General features: G+C 41.4%; 1 protein-coding gene across 3 annotated transcripts in view; it reads right to left on the bottom strand.

Moving 5' to 3' along the window:
• Positions 1-16,361, bottom strand: part of GRM1 (glutamate metabotropic receptor 1) — a 308,061-nt gene that overhangs the window by 30,413 nt on the left and 261,287 nt on the right. For all 3 annotated transcript variants that reach the window (XM_054977650.1, XM_054977658.1, XM_054977668.1), the window contains exons 5-6: positions 11,252-11,420; positions 4,802-4,928 (exon numbers count right to left, since the gene is read on the bottom strand). In XM_054977650.1, coding sequence (XP_054833625.1) covers positions 4,802-4,928; positions 11,252-11,420 — 296 coding nt within the window. The remainder of the gene's footprint in view (positions 1-4,801; positions 4,929-11,251; positions 11,421-16,361) is intronic.

Below are 16,361 nucleotides of genomic sequence, written 5' to 3'. Positions count from 1 at the left end.
TGTCTGAGAAGTTTTGAATTGGCGTCCTGCATTTTGTTTCACACTTGCTTTGAAGCCCCGGTTTTGTTGCGGGCTTTGAGGGCTTTGGAATTCAGATCACCCTTTTTAAAAAAAGTTTGTGCATGCATTGTAACGTTACCACTCGAAACCCCATCCCTCCCTATGCACATCAATACTGCATCTCTGTGTGGCCATTTCCGTACCCTAACTTTTCACATTTGAAAATAGCTCCAAGGGGTTTTGAGAACTGATTGTCCCCACCCAGTATATTTTCTGACCACCATTGGTCTCACATGATCACCCCACCCCACCCATTCAGGGTTCACCCCTGGGGTTCAGTCATGCTAATGACACACTTCTGGTGATGTCAAGGGGTGTGGCATATGCTAATGAGTTATGCTAATGAGTTCCTCCAGCTCTTTCTCTACAAAATGACCCCTGGGTGAGTGTTAGACAACATAGACAATAGAGTGATAGACAACATAGTGTGTTGTCTATCATCCTGCTCTATTCCTTGAACACAGCATTCCATCTCTGTTTCACCCAGGCTTTTAATTAGGGGTTTTATCATTCCAGCTTTTTAGTGGCTTGCTTTTGTTTTGACGTTATTTTATGAATAGTTTCATGTGGTTTATGATTCTGGGCTTGTTTTAATGGATTTTTTTATAGTTATAATTTATTAATTTAATTGTAAGCTGCCTTGAGCAGGACTCTGAAGTGGGGGGGTGTGTGAATCGGTATTCATATACCGAATATATAGCTGGATATATGACTAATTGGCATAATCCAGATATACCAATTAAAACAAATTGGATCAGGAGGCTGGATACTGATTGGTCAGATAAAACCATGATTTATTTGGTTTTATACAGCTGCAGCTATATACTGACTGCTCCTCTAAGCTTTCCTCCTTTTTTTTCCTGGGCATGCTTGCGCTTGGGTGGAGGTGGAGTGAGACCAGGAGGGAGGGAGAGTGAGTGAGTGAGAGCTAAACCACATGAGACGAATTACACGAAGATGCTCAAGTGAAGGGAGATGCAATTTTAGTATAGTTTGAATTTCACCTCTCTCTACAGAGCCCGCTAGATTGCTCTTCAGAGGGTTTGTTAATTTCCTCTCTGCCTCCCTGAAGGCTCTGGCAATTATTAACAAACCCTCTGAGGAATATCTTTGCTGGCTCTGTAGAGAGGTGAAATTCAAACTATGCTTCCTGGCTCACATTGCAACTCCCTTCACTTGAGTGTCCTCATGTAATTTGTCTCATGTGGTTTAGCTCTAAGTGAGCGCACTGGCTATTTAGTGCAAGAGCTCTGCTTCCCTGGCCAATCAGGAGATTCTCATACGGGAGAACCTTTTTCAAAAACTTCAAGGAGTTAAAAAAGTAGGCTTGGCTCAGAGCAGTGTTCATTTTGTGTGGATACGGTCTGGAGACTGTGGAGAGTCACTGCTGAGAGTGCTGCTCTTGCTTGCTCTGGACTGCTCTCTTGCCTTTGGGATACTACCACTGGATTTATATGCCTGCTGCTTGGAAGACCTTGCTGCTGCTGCCTGCCTGCCCACAGGAGGACCAGGGCCACCCGATTTGACTTTACCTTTTTTGAGAGTCCTAAGACTTACTGTCCACCCCCACCCCCTGTTTTTTGGCAGGGGAGGGTGGTTGGCCTTGTGCGAGGCGGTAGCATAAGGGTGGGAAAGGGCAAGGCTTTTCTTAAAGTTTAGTCATTGTTTTTGTTGTTGTTGGGGTTGCTTTTTGTTTTGCTATTAAGAGTTGCTTGCTCTGGATTCGGTTTCGTTTTCTCAGCCATGTCGGACGCTCCTCTTTGCAGGTCCGAGAGGAAGCGCCCGAGCACCCTGTCCGGGCGGCTGATCTGCGAAGATTAGCCCCCAAAACTCCCAGTGAGAGAGGCTGGGTCCGGGACGCTGCGGGAAGAGCCCCCCGGAATCAATGCGGGGGGTTAATTGCCCGTTTGTCCCTACGGAGGCCGGCAGACATGCGCGGCGCCTCGAGTGCTGCTGGGCCATGGAAAACGGCAAAGAGCAGAATTAGGCGAAAGCCTGCAAGTAAGCGAATCCCTTCTGTTATTACAAGCGTACGCGAAGGAGTGGTGGGATCTGAAGCTAAGAAGGCTCGTTCTTCCCCTTTGCTGAGTTTCAGAATCTGGTTGGCAGTTTCCCCCCCCCAAAAAATGGCAACAAAAAAACAAAGTCCCGCTTTGGGCAAGTCAGTTTCGGCTGCCCTGAAGGGAGAGTCGTTGGAGGAAGTAGTGCGGAGGGCGGTTGGTGAAGCCATAAAACCCTTTGTTGACAAGCTGAACGAAACAGATCAAAGGGTGGGCTTAATTGAGAGCGAAGTGAAAACCATTAAGGAAGCAGCGGGGGGGGCAAGAGAAGTCTGCTCGGGAAAGTGCGTCACTCGTGAAGGCTACGAATAAAGAGCTTAAGCTGGTGGAGAACCAGCTGATCGGGCTACAAGTGGAACGAACACAGACAATTTTGCGCCTCCAGAATGTGAAAGAGGAGGAAAATGAGGATTTACGGGGTCTGGTCTCGGAACTACTGGCGACACCCACGAGGGCAACTAAAGAAGAAGTAAAAAGCGCCATTTTGGAAGTCCGTCGGGCTACTTCAAAATATGCAAAGAAGCGTCAGCTGCCTCGCGAGATCATCATTGATTTTTCATCTAAGAGGATCCGGGACACTATCCTATATAATTCATACAATGCAGATTTGGACTTTCTGGGTAATAAAGTTAAGATATTGAAAGACGTCCCATTTCTAGTTCGGAAAAGACGTTTTAAGTATAAAAAGTTCGCAGCTCTTCTGAGAGAACGTGGAATAAAGTACAAATGGTTATTTCCGGAAGGAATCTGGTTCAGTCACAAAGATCAAGCTTTCAAGATATTATCAGAAGATCAACTAAGGGATTTTGAGGATAAAAATCCGGAATTTCAGTGCACCAAGCAAGACGAAAAGGAGAAGTCTGGGGGGGGGGGAGGAAACGAGCACTGCGGCTGCAGTTGCTCAGAGAGAATTGCGTCCGGGACCCAGGAGGGGAAGGAAAATTTAATTTGAATTTAAATTGTAATTTGCATTTAGTAAGGTCAACCACTCCATCAATATAACATAAAGCTTTAACTTTTGAATAATGGCAGTATGAAGGGAAAACATTTTGTGTAGCATAGTGGTTACATGTTGTAGTTGTTGTGTTTTTTTTTTCCTTCCTCCCCTTGTTCCCTTTCTTCCCTTTGTATTGTTAGTTAATGTAGTTAATAAAAAATAAAAATATATATAAAAAAAAGAGTTGCTTGCTCTTCTGGTGAGAGAATTGATTTTTTCTGGTTGTTAAAGACAAGAGTTGCTTGCTTTTTTGCTTGCTAGTATTTTTAAGAGTTGTTTGTGTGTGGGGGGGGTTGTTGCTTTGGGGGGCGGATTGCTTGAACAGTTGCTTGCTAGAATTTATTGGTTGCTTCTTGTGTGGAGGAAGATTGCTTAAGCAGTTGCTTGCTAATTTACTTGTTGCTTCTTGTGGGGGGAGGAGTTGCTTTTATCTGTAAGAGTGGCAACAACTGCAGTGTTGTTCCACACTGCAGTTGTTACCACTAGTAGACTTTTGAGGTGTTCTCCTGTTGGATTATTCTTTCTGAGAACTTGTAGGTACATTTTTCATAAGGTTTTTAACATAGGTTAGTTGGTATAAGCCATCTTATTTTTAATTTTTTTAAAAAAAATCAGCTTAGATAACAACACAGTTTTTTCCTTAAGAGGCTTGTGAGGGGATAAGAAGGGTTCAGGTGTGTTCTTTTCAAATAGATAAATAGGCCTCCATAGTAAAAATTTAACTAGGCTGCTGTGCTCAGTCACCTTGCTCTTGGTCTCTTGGCTTCAGTGAAGCCAGACCAGGTGTTATAGAGAAGAAGTGTTGGTACTACTGACCCGTAAACTGGGCTTTCAGGGAGTTGCTTGATTCCCAAAGAGGAACTAAGCTTCTTGCTAGTGTGTATGTAATTAACAGTACCTACCTAGCTCTTTTTAAAAAGAGATTTCTCCATCTCCAGCACAGGTTAGAGCCACAAGCTTTTAGAGCAGGTACTCGTCAGTTTTGTTTAAAAAAAACCCTGATTTTTGGCTAGGTGTTTTTTGGGGGGGGGGGTACATTTTTGTGAGTTAGTGTGCTGCATTAATGAGTGTCCAAAGGAAATATATACTCTTTAATACCAGATTGCACTATTTTAATCATTTTAATCGTTTTTATCTTGATTGATTCCATTTGCAACTACATTTAATTATGCAAATATTATGCTGTTAGAACTGTATTAGAATGTTGTACACCACCTGGGCCATTTCCACATGTTGTTAAAGCAACGGGCTACTTACTCAATGCTGGCATTTTTTTCCACAGATTCCAGATGCCTCCGATTTCAAAGTGGAAGCAGGCAGTTTGTCTTTCGTCTGATCAGCGTCTTTTCAGAGGCTGGGATTTCCCGCTCTTTCCTGTGCCAGGTCAAGGACGCTGATCAGACGAAAGACAAACTGGCTGCTTCCGCTTTGAAATCGGAGGCATCTGGAATCTGTTAAAAGAACCCGCCAGCATTGAGTAAGTAGCCAGTTGCTTTAACAACATGTGGAAATGGCCCTGGTTAAGGGGGACGGTGGTTTAGAAATCTAATTAAATAAATAAAATAAATAAATTTCATAAGTATAGAATTATTCTAAAACAAATATTGGTGTGCACAGGGAATGTGTTCTAATGTCTCTATTTCAGGATTATTGAGAAATGATTATAGAAAAGAATTGTCCTCACCAGTCAGATCAGCATTAGGCCACCATCCCAGTTCACAGGCTTTGCACGTGAACTCATCCTGCACAAATTCGTTCTCCTTGCAAGCTGTGCAGATCCAGCAGCAACTCACTTCCCCCTTCCTTATAACCTACAAGACATTTTTTCAATAAATGAGAACCTTCAGAGTGCATACCTGTACAGTGTTATTATACAAAGAACTATAAACATTGTATTGTCGAAGGCTTTCACGGCCGGAGAACGATGGTTGTTGGGGGTTTTCCGGGCTGTATTGCCGTGGTCTTGGCATTGTAGTTCCTGACGTTTCGCCAGCAGCTGTGGCTGGCATCTTCAGAGGTGTAGCACCAAAAGACAGAGATCTCTCAGTGTCACAGTGTGGAAAAGATGTAGGTCATTTGTATCTACTCAGGAGGGGTGGGGTTGAGCTGAGTCATTCTGTAAGAGTTTCCCAGGGTGTGGAATGCTAATGGCGGGAGGCTTCACTGTATCCTGAGGAGGTTCTTTTGCATATGGATTGGTGCTTGATGTGCTAATCTTCTCTGCAGGGCTATTGTCGGGTGTGGAGTGTTTTGTTGGCCTGGTGTTTTTCAGAACTGGAGCCCATGCTCTGTTCATTCTTAAGGTTTCTTCTTTCCTGTTGAAGTTTTGCTTATGCTTGTGAATTTCAATGGCTTCCCTGTGCAGTCTGACAAAGTAGTTGGAAGTGTTGTCCAGTATTTTGGTGTCCTGGAATAAGCTACGCTATCGGGACCACAAAGCGTAGCATCCAGACAAGAATAAAAGAACATGAAAGACACTGCAGACTTGGACAGCCTGAAAAATCAGCAGTGGCTGAACATAGCCTAACTCAAACAGGGCACAGTATCTTATTCCAGGACACCAAAATACTGGACAACACTTCCAACTACTTTGTCAGACTGCACAGGGAAGCCATTGAAATTCACAAGCATAAGCAAAACTTCAACAGGAAAGAAGAAACCTTAAGAATGAACAGAGCATGGGCTCCAGTTCTGAAAAACACCAGGCCAACAAAACACTCCACACCCGACAATAGCCCTGCAGAGAAGATTAGCACATCAAGTACCAATCCATATGCAAAAGAACCTCCTCAGGATACAGTGAAGCCTCCCGCCATTAGCATTCCACACCCTGGGAAACTCTTACAGGATGACTCAGCTCAACCCCACCCCTCCTGAGTAGATACAAATGACCTACATCTTTTCCACACTGTGACACTGAGAGATCTCTGTCTTTTGGTGCTACACCTCTGAAGATGCCAGCCACAGCTGCTGGCGAAACGTCAGGAACTACAATGCCAAGACCACGGCAATACAGCCCGGAAAACCCCCAACAACCAACTATAAACATTGTTGCAGCAAATGTTAGCAATAGGTAAATGTAACTTGTATTCCTGACTCAGTTTATTTGGGCTAAAATAGGTTTCCATGCATTTCCAAAACAATCCTCCCCCCCAAAACTGAAAACATAAACATAGTAAAAGCTTTGTTAATTGGCATCAAGTTAACAGGAAAGCTCAGTTAACAAGTGTGTTGGGTGCCATCCTATTTACTGGGCTGCAGCCAGGTACAAGTTTTGTTAACCTTCATATTCCCATGGATGCCAGTTAACAAAACTTCTGCTGTAAAATCACAACTAAATAATCTGGATTCTCATTATACTTAGAGAAAAATGAATCTGCAGAAAAGTAAAACTGTATCATACACTACAGATTGGCACAAAAGATTCTGTTCTGCTAATGGTTGAGTCTTCCTCTAGTGCAAAAAACTCCTCCTCTGGTGTAAGAGTCTTCTAGAAGTAAAACACACCTCTTTCACCTAAGGCTCCTTGCATTGGAAAAAGACTGTACAATTAGTGGGACAGAAACTTTGAATCCAACCCTTTATATTTAGAAATTTTAGAGGGTTTGCTGTGTAAGTCTGTTGCAGTAATTTTATATACTGCTGTCATGCCCCTCCTTAGTCATCTTTTTTTCTAAACTGAAAAGGCCTGGTCTCTTTAGCCTTTTTTCATAGGAGAGGTACTCTAAAGACCCACAGTTTGTTAGTTTGCCTAACAATCTGAAAACTTCATCTCTTGTCACCTTAATTTAACCTAATTCTTCAGACGCCCTTCCAAAAACGACAACTCAGGTATGGGTATGTGGCCCACATTTTCCATAGTGAAAACAAATGCAAAGAATTAATTCAGTTTCTCTGCCATCACTCCATCTTCTTTATGCAAAACTTTCACTTCTCTATTGTTCAACAACCAATTGCCTCCCTGGCCAGTTTCCTGCATTTGAATAAATGCTTATTGTTGGTCAATGACTTTAGCAATCTGCTCCTCAATTTCTCTTTTTCTGATCTTATTGTCAACTTGTAAAAAGACAACAACTGGGACCATAGTTGAAATTATTCATTCCAACCCCCACTACTGGGATCACAAATTTATTCATGTTTGTTCTGTTGTGATCCAATGGTGCAACTAATTGCAGTCCCTTTACTTTCTTAATATAACTCTACTTCCTGTTATGTGAAAAAGTAAATAAAGGCAGCAATACTGGCAAGTACTTTACTGGCTAATATAATAAGCACTAACCTCTTAAACTGATGTGTTTTAAATTCTTTTTTTCTCCCTTAATGGAGCATTTTGTTGTTCCAAGCTAACTTTATCTATGTTATTCGATACTCATGAAATGTTGCTTTATACCACATGAGCATAGCAGGTGGCAAATGGCTTTTAGGTAGATACAAATGCAGTCAGCAGGTAGAGATTTTGTTTGCAGCTCCAAAACATCCTGTGATGCATGACCATTGAGCATAAAAACTACAGTGCATGTTTCATTCTCCATTCCACCCCCTCTGAGACTTGCTGTAATACAGGGTATTGATTTTTTTCCAGCAGATTTTATATAACATACACATTATATAGTATACCCTTAGAAAAAAAGGCTAAGGAAAGTCAATTTGTTAAGAAACTGAGGTTAGATTAATTTGGATAGAAGGCCAATAGAGTTTCATAAAGCACAGCAGACAGGCATTGATTAAAAGTTCAAAGAAGATACTATACTATTGATATAGGGTTACTCTGATATGACATGGCATAGGAGATATGTTGAATCTAATCATACTATTTAGGAAGCATACATATCACAGCGGTAACCATAGTTCCAAATTTAAAGTGAAGGCAAAAATACCTCTTTGACAGAGATACTAACAGAAAGAGTTAGAACAGTTGAAATGACTTTGGGTATAATTATTGTCTTGCCACTCATATATTCAATAAACAGATATCAGAGCAGGACAGCTGAAGATACAAAGCCAGGGATCTCCCTAGCTCATTCAAGGAGTTCCTGTTTTGAGTAAGGGTTGGGTGAGGGGGAGAGAGGCTGATCAGTAACCCTGTCCTCTGGTGATCTATTCTGGTTCGTCTGTTGAGAGACACTTGTCTGTTGCTCCTCATTGCTCAAAATGTAGACCGATCTATGGTTTTTTGTCTGCAGGGCAAGCTTTTGGTGGGCTGTACTGTTTTGGATTCTTGGATACTGGTATCCACAGATCAGAGTCACTTGGCTATTAGTATATAAAATAACATCATTTAGGATGGCACTGGGTATTACATAATATCCCAGCATGGAATCTACCCAAATATGGGTCATGATGAATCTTTTCTTTCAAACTGTAGTGGTTAGTTGCTTTTGATGGGGGAAGGTCCCGCATTTCAACATTGGGCAAAAAGTATAGTTATTAGCCTAGGTTGTTTTCCTGTATGTCTGATGGTTTGGTAATTGTGATGGAAGAACCAGTTGACTTGCAGGCATTGCTCTCTCCAGCCCACTGAGGAGTCTAGTCACCAGCCCAAGTCTGTGCCTAGTAGCACAATATTCTCCTCACCTGCCTGGCCTGGTTTCCCCCTCTTTTTTTGGTAACACTGCCACCAATTGCCATTTTAGTAATTGCCCACTGAGAGGGCTCCCAACTTTCCTTCTTGCATAGCCATTCTAAGGCTCTACCTATTGTCTGTCTCTGCTGCTGGACAGCTTTCTGCACTTGCGGCTTCCCAGGGAATTAGCAGATCATCAACTGACCACTTTCTTTACCTGACATCTTTTTTTAAACAGCATTTTCAAACAGTGGAGGTCTATGTGGAATGGAGAACAACTCCCAGTGTTCAAAACAGTAAACAATTTATTAAAACTAAAATATCACATCCATAGTCTCAGCATAGTAACAGATCAAGCAAGGAAAACAAAAGAAAGGTTTTCTGCCCCTCACTCATAGCTCCTCTTGTTCTAAAGTAGGTTCTTTAAGCTTACAAATTACAGTATTCTAAAAATTTCCCATTACCTTGGTGCCTTAGTTAAGGCAGTCAGCCCTTTGTCTGCACCACATGGCAATGGCAACCTTCAACTGGAGTTCGTATGAGTAAAAAAACCCACCTCCCTCCAAGCCAAGGGATTTTCAGCAGTTGTTCCTCTCACCCACCTCAATTTGCTAATGAAGGAGTACCTTTTACCTGCACTGTTGAACTATTGTCAATAACATACCTCTTAGTTTACTAATAAACAAGTGTGACTGTGTGTGTTAATTACTGTCTTTCTATTCACCCCTATCTAGTAACAACTCCCAACAAAATACAGCATATGGCATGTCAGGGGGACAGTGATGACAGTAGAATCCCTTTCCTTAGTGATGCATGGTACTAAACTTGGTGTCTACCAGGCTCAGTGGAGTGGGCAATGCAACCTTTAAAGAGCCACACACCAACCAGCTGATCCATGATGGTTAGATTTTTAATAGCTAGTAATCTGACAACCAGCTATCTGGAAGTTCCACCCTTGGGATGGAAAAGGGACTCAGAGAGTGATCACTTCATACCTGCCATTGGTCAATCTTGGGCTTGGCCATGCCCCCTAGGGCTTCTTTGTTGAGGGATGTCACTGGGCAAGCCCAAGACATGACTAAGGTCTTCAAAGAGGTCTGAGGGAGGAGACCAAAGTGATTGTATCACTCCCAGCTGAGAACAGAGTTAGGGGAGAAGAGTTGGAATGCCCTTTTCATCTGAGACCAAAAGAAGATACTTGACCCAGATCAGACACTGGAGCACAACAGCTGAGGTCTGGGACATGACACGGCACAAGATTAACCCAAGCACTTGTGATTTTTTAAATAAATACAAGCTCTAGTCCTCACAATTGTGGAAAAATGATTAGAAATGTAGAAAAATCCAAAGTAGACTTCCCAAGTCGTCTTCTCTAAGTTTTCCTGTCCTTTCCAAGGAATAAGTTACATAATTTTTAATTGCTTGGACCCCACTTTCCTTATATTTACCAACTGGAAAATACAAATATTTCTTACATGCCATATATAGATAGGGAGGACAATGGTAAAATGTATAGGTTAAGACTGTAAACTCCAAGCTGGAGTCCTTGATTCAAATCTTAGCTCAGTCATAGCCTTGTTGGGTTAAAGCAAGGTCATCTGCAATATGATAATAATATACCAGCCTCTATTACACAATAAATGTAAAGATTCTGAAATAATGTATTAAAATGGTTGAGCATATTCTGCTGTATTGCACTTCCTACGATGATCTTAGATATACATTTATCACTCTTATCTTTCAAAAAAAACCCTGGTAGATCAGAGAAACAGTATACCTTCCTCCTTCTAGTAGACCTTGAGCTTGGATCTATGGATAGTCACTAGATTCTGTGCAGCTGCTAAAGTCTACCGTAGTTTACTGCTGATGTAATGGATTACACTTCTTTTTGTATATTTTCTATGTAATGGTTTCATGTAAATATTTTTGACATTCTATTGTTTATTTTGCTGGTCTATAACTATAAAGATTGATTGACCGAGGTAATGTATGTGGGGAGCTTAGGAAAAGTGTTTTTTCATTATTATGAGATACTAGTTAGATTTTATTCACTGGCATTCTCAATATTTTCCCAATATTTATTATTTACTTTTAATGTCACCCACTCTAAAAAATCAGGATGGGATGAAATATATATTTAATAAATAAAATAGTGGAGTCTAATTACTTCCCATGCTCAACTCTCTCTCTTCTGCCAATTACGAATTTGGCATATAATTTCAAATTGTTTGAGTACTTGAAATTTGCAAAGGTATATAAATCTACTTTATATTTTATATATAGAATCTCATTTCTTTTAAAATACTCTTTAAGAGTTTTTCTGGCACCAATTTTTCACTGCCTCACTTTTGTATCCTGCCCATTCTTCAAAGATTCTCTCCTACATTTTATCCTAATTATAGCCTTATGAAGCTGGATAACCTGGAATGGAGTGACTGGCCCAAAGTTGCACAGTGACTTCCATGATTCTATTGGGATTTGAACAATGTCCCTCTAGTTGAAATCCAGCCCTCTAACCCTATGCTATCTTTCTGTCATCATCATTAAATAAAACAAGATCTGGCAGCATACCTTAATTTGACCTTTCAAACAGGGATCACTGCACACTGACCGGACCATTCCACTTTTGTTCATCTGAATACGGTTATCATCAATATTCAATACCCCCTCATGCCAGGTGCCAATGTGGACATAGTCATAATGGTGAGACTCTATATGCTGCAGGTTCATGATGTCATACCTGAAGAACAAATCAGATTGAAGGACATGAAGTCAAGCATTTCCAGTATGATTAGCTCCCTAAGTCCATTCCCACTGCACATTCAAAATGGAAAATTCTATCTGCCTCCAACACCATTTAGCATCATGGACAGATATTTCTTATGTAATATAAAGTCATTGGAAGATATTGTTCTGACTACAGCTTCCTTTCAATTTGTTGAATCAGTTTTGGATCACTGGTCACCTTTACCTCCCAGTTGTTGTGCATATTGTGATCAGGTCACCATCAGGAGGAGAAATGCCAAGTGCCCCACCCCCAGCCCTATTCATGTAATAGAATCAGCTGCCTTAGCCTTTTTTTCGGTATTTGGAGAGAAATGTAGCTAATATTGCACCTTCTGACCTGCCCATAGCATGCAGTTCCAAGATGAACACATAGCTGAAGCATTCACTCAATAAACTGTTAAAGATCCCTCAGGGATACAAAAATGGCAGTGAGTAATTTTTTACTTTATTCAAAGTTTTTCACTAAATAACTGAAATAATTAGAAAGACCCTCCATTTCAATCTAATCACAATGGAATGATGGTCTGTTAACCAGTTTCAGTTACTCCAAGGGGGAACTTGTTTCCCATTGTCAATTTGCTTCCCCAAGGACTGCCCTCATCCTGCTTCATTACAGGCCTGACATTGCATGAGAACACCAAGCTCCTGAATGAAACACCAACTTGCAAATTTATGGGAATGCATGCAGAGTATGTCTATGTCTAAAGTGGGTGGGTGGGTGGGTGTGGAGGGTATACAATTTAAAGTGGTAAAATTGTGGTGGTAATGATGGTAAGAAACACTGATGGCTTTACAACAGATTCAGGGAGAAGAGTTCCATGGCTGGTAGCCATGGTGGTTAAAGAAAACCTTCACTTCCAAAGCCAGTAAACTTCAGAAACCCAGTGGTAGGATGCAATATCAGGGGAATGCTGTGGCCTTTGTGCCCTGTTTTTTGCCCTCACTCCCAGGACAACTGGTTGGTTGCTGTGTGAAATTCGTATCTAGCATGCTGGTCTAGGTGGACGACTGGTATGATCTAGGAGGGCTTTTCTTAATTTCTTGTGTTTTTAAAAGGCTCATGAGACAGGAGTTCTAAACCCTTCCCTTGCCTGGACTCTTTCCCCTCTTATCCATCTTTCCAGTCTCTGTTATCCCATCTAGGCTCCTTTCCAGTATCAGAGAAGGGTTGCTAGTGCTACAAGGGTTTGGGAGGCAAGGCTTGAGGAGAAGGAAGCCAGGAGGAGGAAAGTTTTCAATAACCCCCACTCCACCTTTTTGCCCCCTTAAATTGCATTCTACTTCCAGCTTTACAGAACAACACTGAAAACCACAAATCTGCAATATGCATGACTGTTGTTTTCCCATGAGTCCTTTCCCCTTCTGCCATCCTTCCTTTAGGGAAGCTGGAAGCCAGGCCTTGGTCTGCCAGAAGTTTTATCTATATTTGTCAAACATGTGGCTGCCCAAACACTATTCATCGTGATTTAAGGAAGTTTCATATGGCGCAGTCAGAGAATCCTTGACATAAATTAATCACAGAATTGCACTTAATTATGAATGAAAGGCAGCTTTGCAAGCATCTCACGATCACTTAGCAATTGCGGTAGAAGATCTGCTGCTTGCCAGCTCTAAGGAAGTAGAATAGGCTTACACAAGAGAAATACAAAGTTATCACCGGTGGCTGCTGATGACAATCCAATTGCGCCCTCTGCCCACAGTCCCTGCTTCCTTGTTCATGGAGGCATTTTAGTATTACTTATTGCAAAAGTCTTTTGGTGCCACTTTGCTTTTTTCTCTTTGGCGAGAGAAATGACTGACAGTAATAATTTCAAAGTGGAGAAAAAAGAGGTAGGACCGAAGAAGCAAACTGAAGGAAGGAGGAGAGATCACCAGTGTGTCTGTTCTAGACAGACAAACTGGCTGTTGAAAGAGTGAGGGAAAGAGGAAAAGATCATTGTGGGTAGCAGGCAGAGGAGTGTTTTGATCAAAATTCAGAGTGAGAAGAAACTTCCTGCTAGAAACTGTGATTTTGCCTGGAAATTGCAAGAAGCATAATTCTTCTTGGGTAGCAACATGGCTTATCTGCTTGGAGATTTCAAGTGAGGGCATTTCCTCCCCATCAGTACACAATAATACACAAGCTGAGAAGAAGAAAAAAAGACAAACATTTATACTTTGAATAATAATGACCAATATGCAAAGTACACTGATTCTGAAGAGGTAAAGGACATTTTTCAGGGTTTTTTTTCTCAGCTGATGTTGAAATAAGATAATTCCTGTATTATATTTTCCCACAACCATTACAAGTTAACTTTTATTTTCTAGGCATTCAAGGGCCTGATTCAAATCAAGACCATGGCATGAGGGGAGGGTGGTGGTGGTTGAGCCTCCTTCCCACATCATTTTCCTGACCTGAAACAGCCTTGGGGAGAAGCTGTTTGCCCATTTTAGGTAACTTGTGTAGACATCAGTACACACAAGCTTCCTTATGAGGGCAAATAGTGAAAAATCTTAAGCTGCTTCTTCCTGCCTGGCCTGGTCCTAGTCCAAATTGGACTCCTGGCTCCTGGAAATTAAACTCTGAGTATGGAACTCACAAAGAACATGGGGGACACAATTATGTGAATCAGCCTTCAGTGTCTAGGTCCTTTGTCAGTCAAAGTACTTGCCGAAGACATGAGGCACATTGTAATTTGGTAGTATAACTTATCCATCATCCATACTATGTCTTGCTATACTACAAATAGATGACCTGTTTAATATATAAAATGCCAGCTACTTAACAATGTACTGTTAGGTGCTCAAAAACCAGCTGAGTTTTTGTGGTTTCTGGGTAGAGACACAACATAAAGCAAGCTATCTTCTTGAAAAGGATGAAAGGCAGCTTTGCAAGCATCTCTTAACCATTGAGCAATCCAGGTGGAAAGTATTCTGCTTTCCAGGAAGTAAGATATGTTTGCACGAGGCTAAGACAATTTTTTGGTCTGCAATGAGGTTTGGACTGCCCTTCCAAGTCTCATTCTCCTTTTGGTTGATAGAGCCAAGGAACAGAAAATCTTTAACAATTTCGATTTCTTCATTGTCAACCTTCAATTTCTTCATTGTCTGACACCTCTGTCAATTGTAAATCATTCTGTTTCTCTGTATTCTTTCCTAACAGTAGCCTCTTGCTAGAGTACAGGATGCCATCCACAAAATCCTATGTTGTGATACACTCATTTCTTTTAAAACCATTCATAGCTTTTAATTATCCACACAGTTGAAAGCTTTGCTGTAATCTGTAAAACACAAACTGATTTTCCTCTGAAATTCTATAATAACCATTGTAAATTTGAAATATGATCTCTAGAGCTTCTTCCTTTTCTAAATCCAGCTTGAACATCTGCTATTTCTTCTTCCATATATGGTGAGAGTCTGATGGTCTGATAGTTGCTTGCTGCAGTCTTTGGTATTTCCTTTCCCCCAGACCTGGAACACAAATTGAACATTTCCAATCTGTTGGCCATTGTTTTGTTTTCCATATCTGTTGGCATATTCTTGTTAAGATTTTGATGGATGCAATTGCTGTGGTTTGAAGTAGCTCTCTTGATATCCCATCTGCTCCTGGTGGTTTGTTTCTCCCAACTGCTTTGAATGCAGCATTCACTTCACTTTCTAAAATTGCAGTTTGTTCATCAAAAACTTCTTATTTGAAGGAATCTGTCATCATTTCATCACTTCTGTATGGTTTTTCAGTGTAGTCAAATCCTAGTTATGGTTTGAATTTTCTGTTGATTCTTGGGTTTTGTAGAACAGTTCTCTTGTTCTTCCTTTTTGTTGTTCTCTTATATTTCTTTACCCTGATTAATCTAATATTTCTCTTTATCTCTACATGCAAGTCACTGTACTGGCTCTATATTTAACACTCTGGAGATGCAAACTCTATCTGAACTGAGGTGACAGCTTTTTCTTCCTCACTTCCTCTTTCTATCTGGCTTCCTCAGCTATTTATGGGCACCAATTGGTTGTTAGGTGAACTGCACACACATACCAAATAGACATACACAGGACTGGTGACTGGCAGAAAGGGGCATAACCATCCATTTCTGCCTATGCATCACAGTACCCAGACCCTGACAGAGATGATGGTTAATGGATGGTCTCGTGCTTGTAACTCTGTCTCAAAAGGATGTTTTCTCAAAAAGTTGTTGCTTATATAAAATGAATGAGGGAAGAACCATGTATACTGTTCTAACCTTCTTGGAAGGTGAACAGCACAAAAATGTGATTGATGAGTTGCTTATGGACAAATTTGTACACTCCCACCACAGAGCCCTTGAATTATATTTTTTCCTCAATGTGTTGTATATGTGTTTGAGTGCTAGTCTTAGAGCCAGGAGTCATTTCGTAGAAAAAGAGCTGGAGGAACTCCTTAACATAGCTCATTAGCATATGCCATGACCCTTGAAATCACCAGAAACGTGTCATTAGCATAACTGATTTGCATATGCCACATCCTCTGACATCACCTATCCTGGCTATTTTGAACCCAATCCTGGCCATTCAGGGCCGAAATTGGGCCCAAAATGGCAAAAAGGGGCTGAAAATGGCTGAAAAGGGGCCTAAAATGGTAAGGATTGGGCTGCTGCTGAGCGGGAGAGTGATCCACCACCCATCAGAGGCCCGATTCGGGCTGTTTCGGCCCCAATACAGGCTGAAACAGGCCCAAAATGGCCAAGAGTCAGGTGGGCGGGGCCACCTGACATGTGACCTCTTTGGGGAACTGCCGAAACTGCGTTCCTGCGCGTTCCCCCTCGAAATGAGCCCTGCTTAGAGCCAACAGAGATGCACATATAACACATCAACAGTAACACACCACACAAAAGCATATTTTTAAATGTGTACTTCTCTGTGTTCTAAAGCTGGAAGACAC

This window comes from Eublepharis macularius, chromosome 1 (assembly GCF_028583425.1).
Source record: "Eublepharis macularius isolate TG4126 chromosome 1, MPM_Emac_v1.0, whole genome shotgun sequence".
In the NCBI taxonomy this organism is placed as follows: Eukaryota; Metazoa; Chordata; class Lepidosauria; order Squamata; family Eublepharidae; genus Eublepharis; species Eublepharis macularius.
Note: the sequence above shows the minus strand (reverse complement) of the source record. Positions and strands in the feature narration are given on the sequence as shown.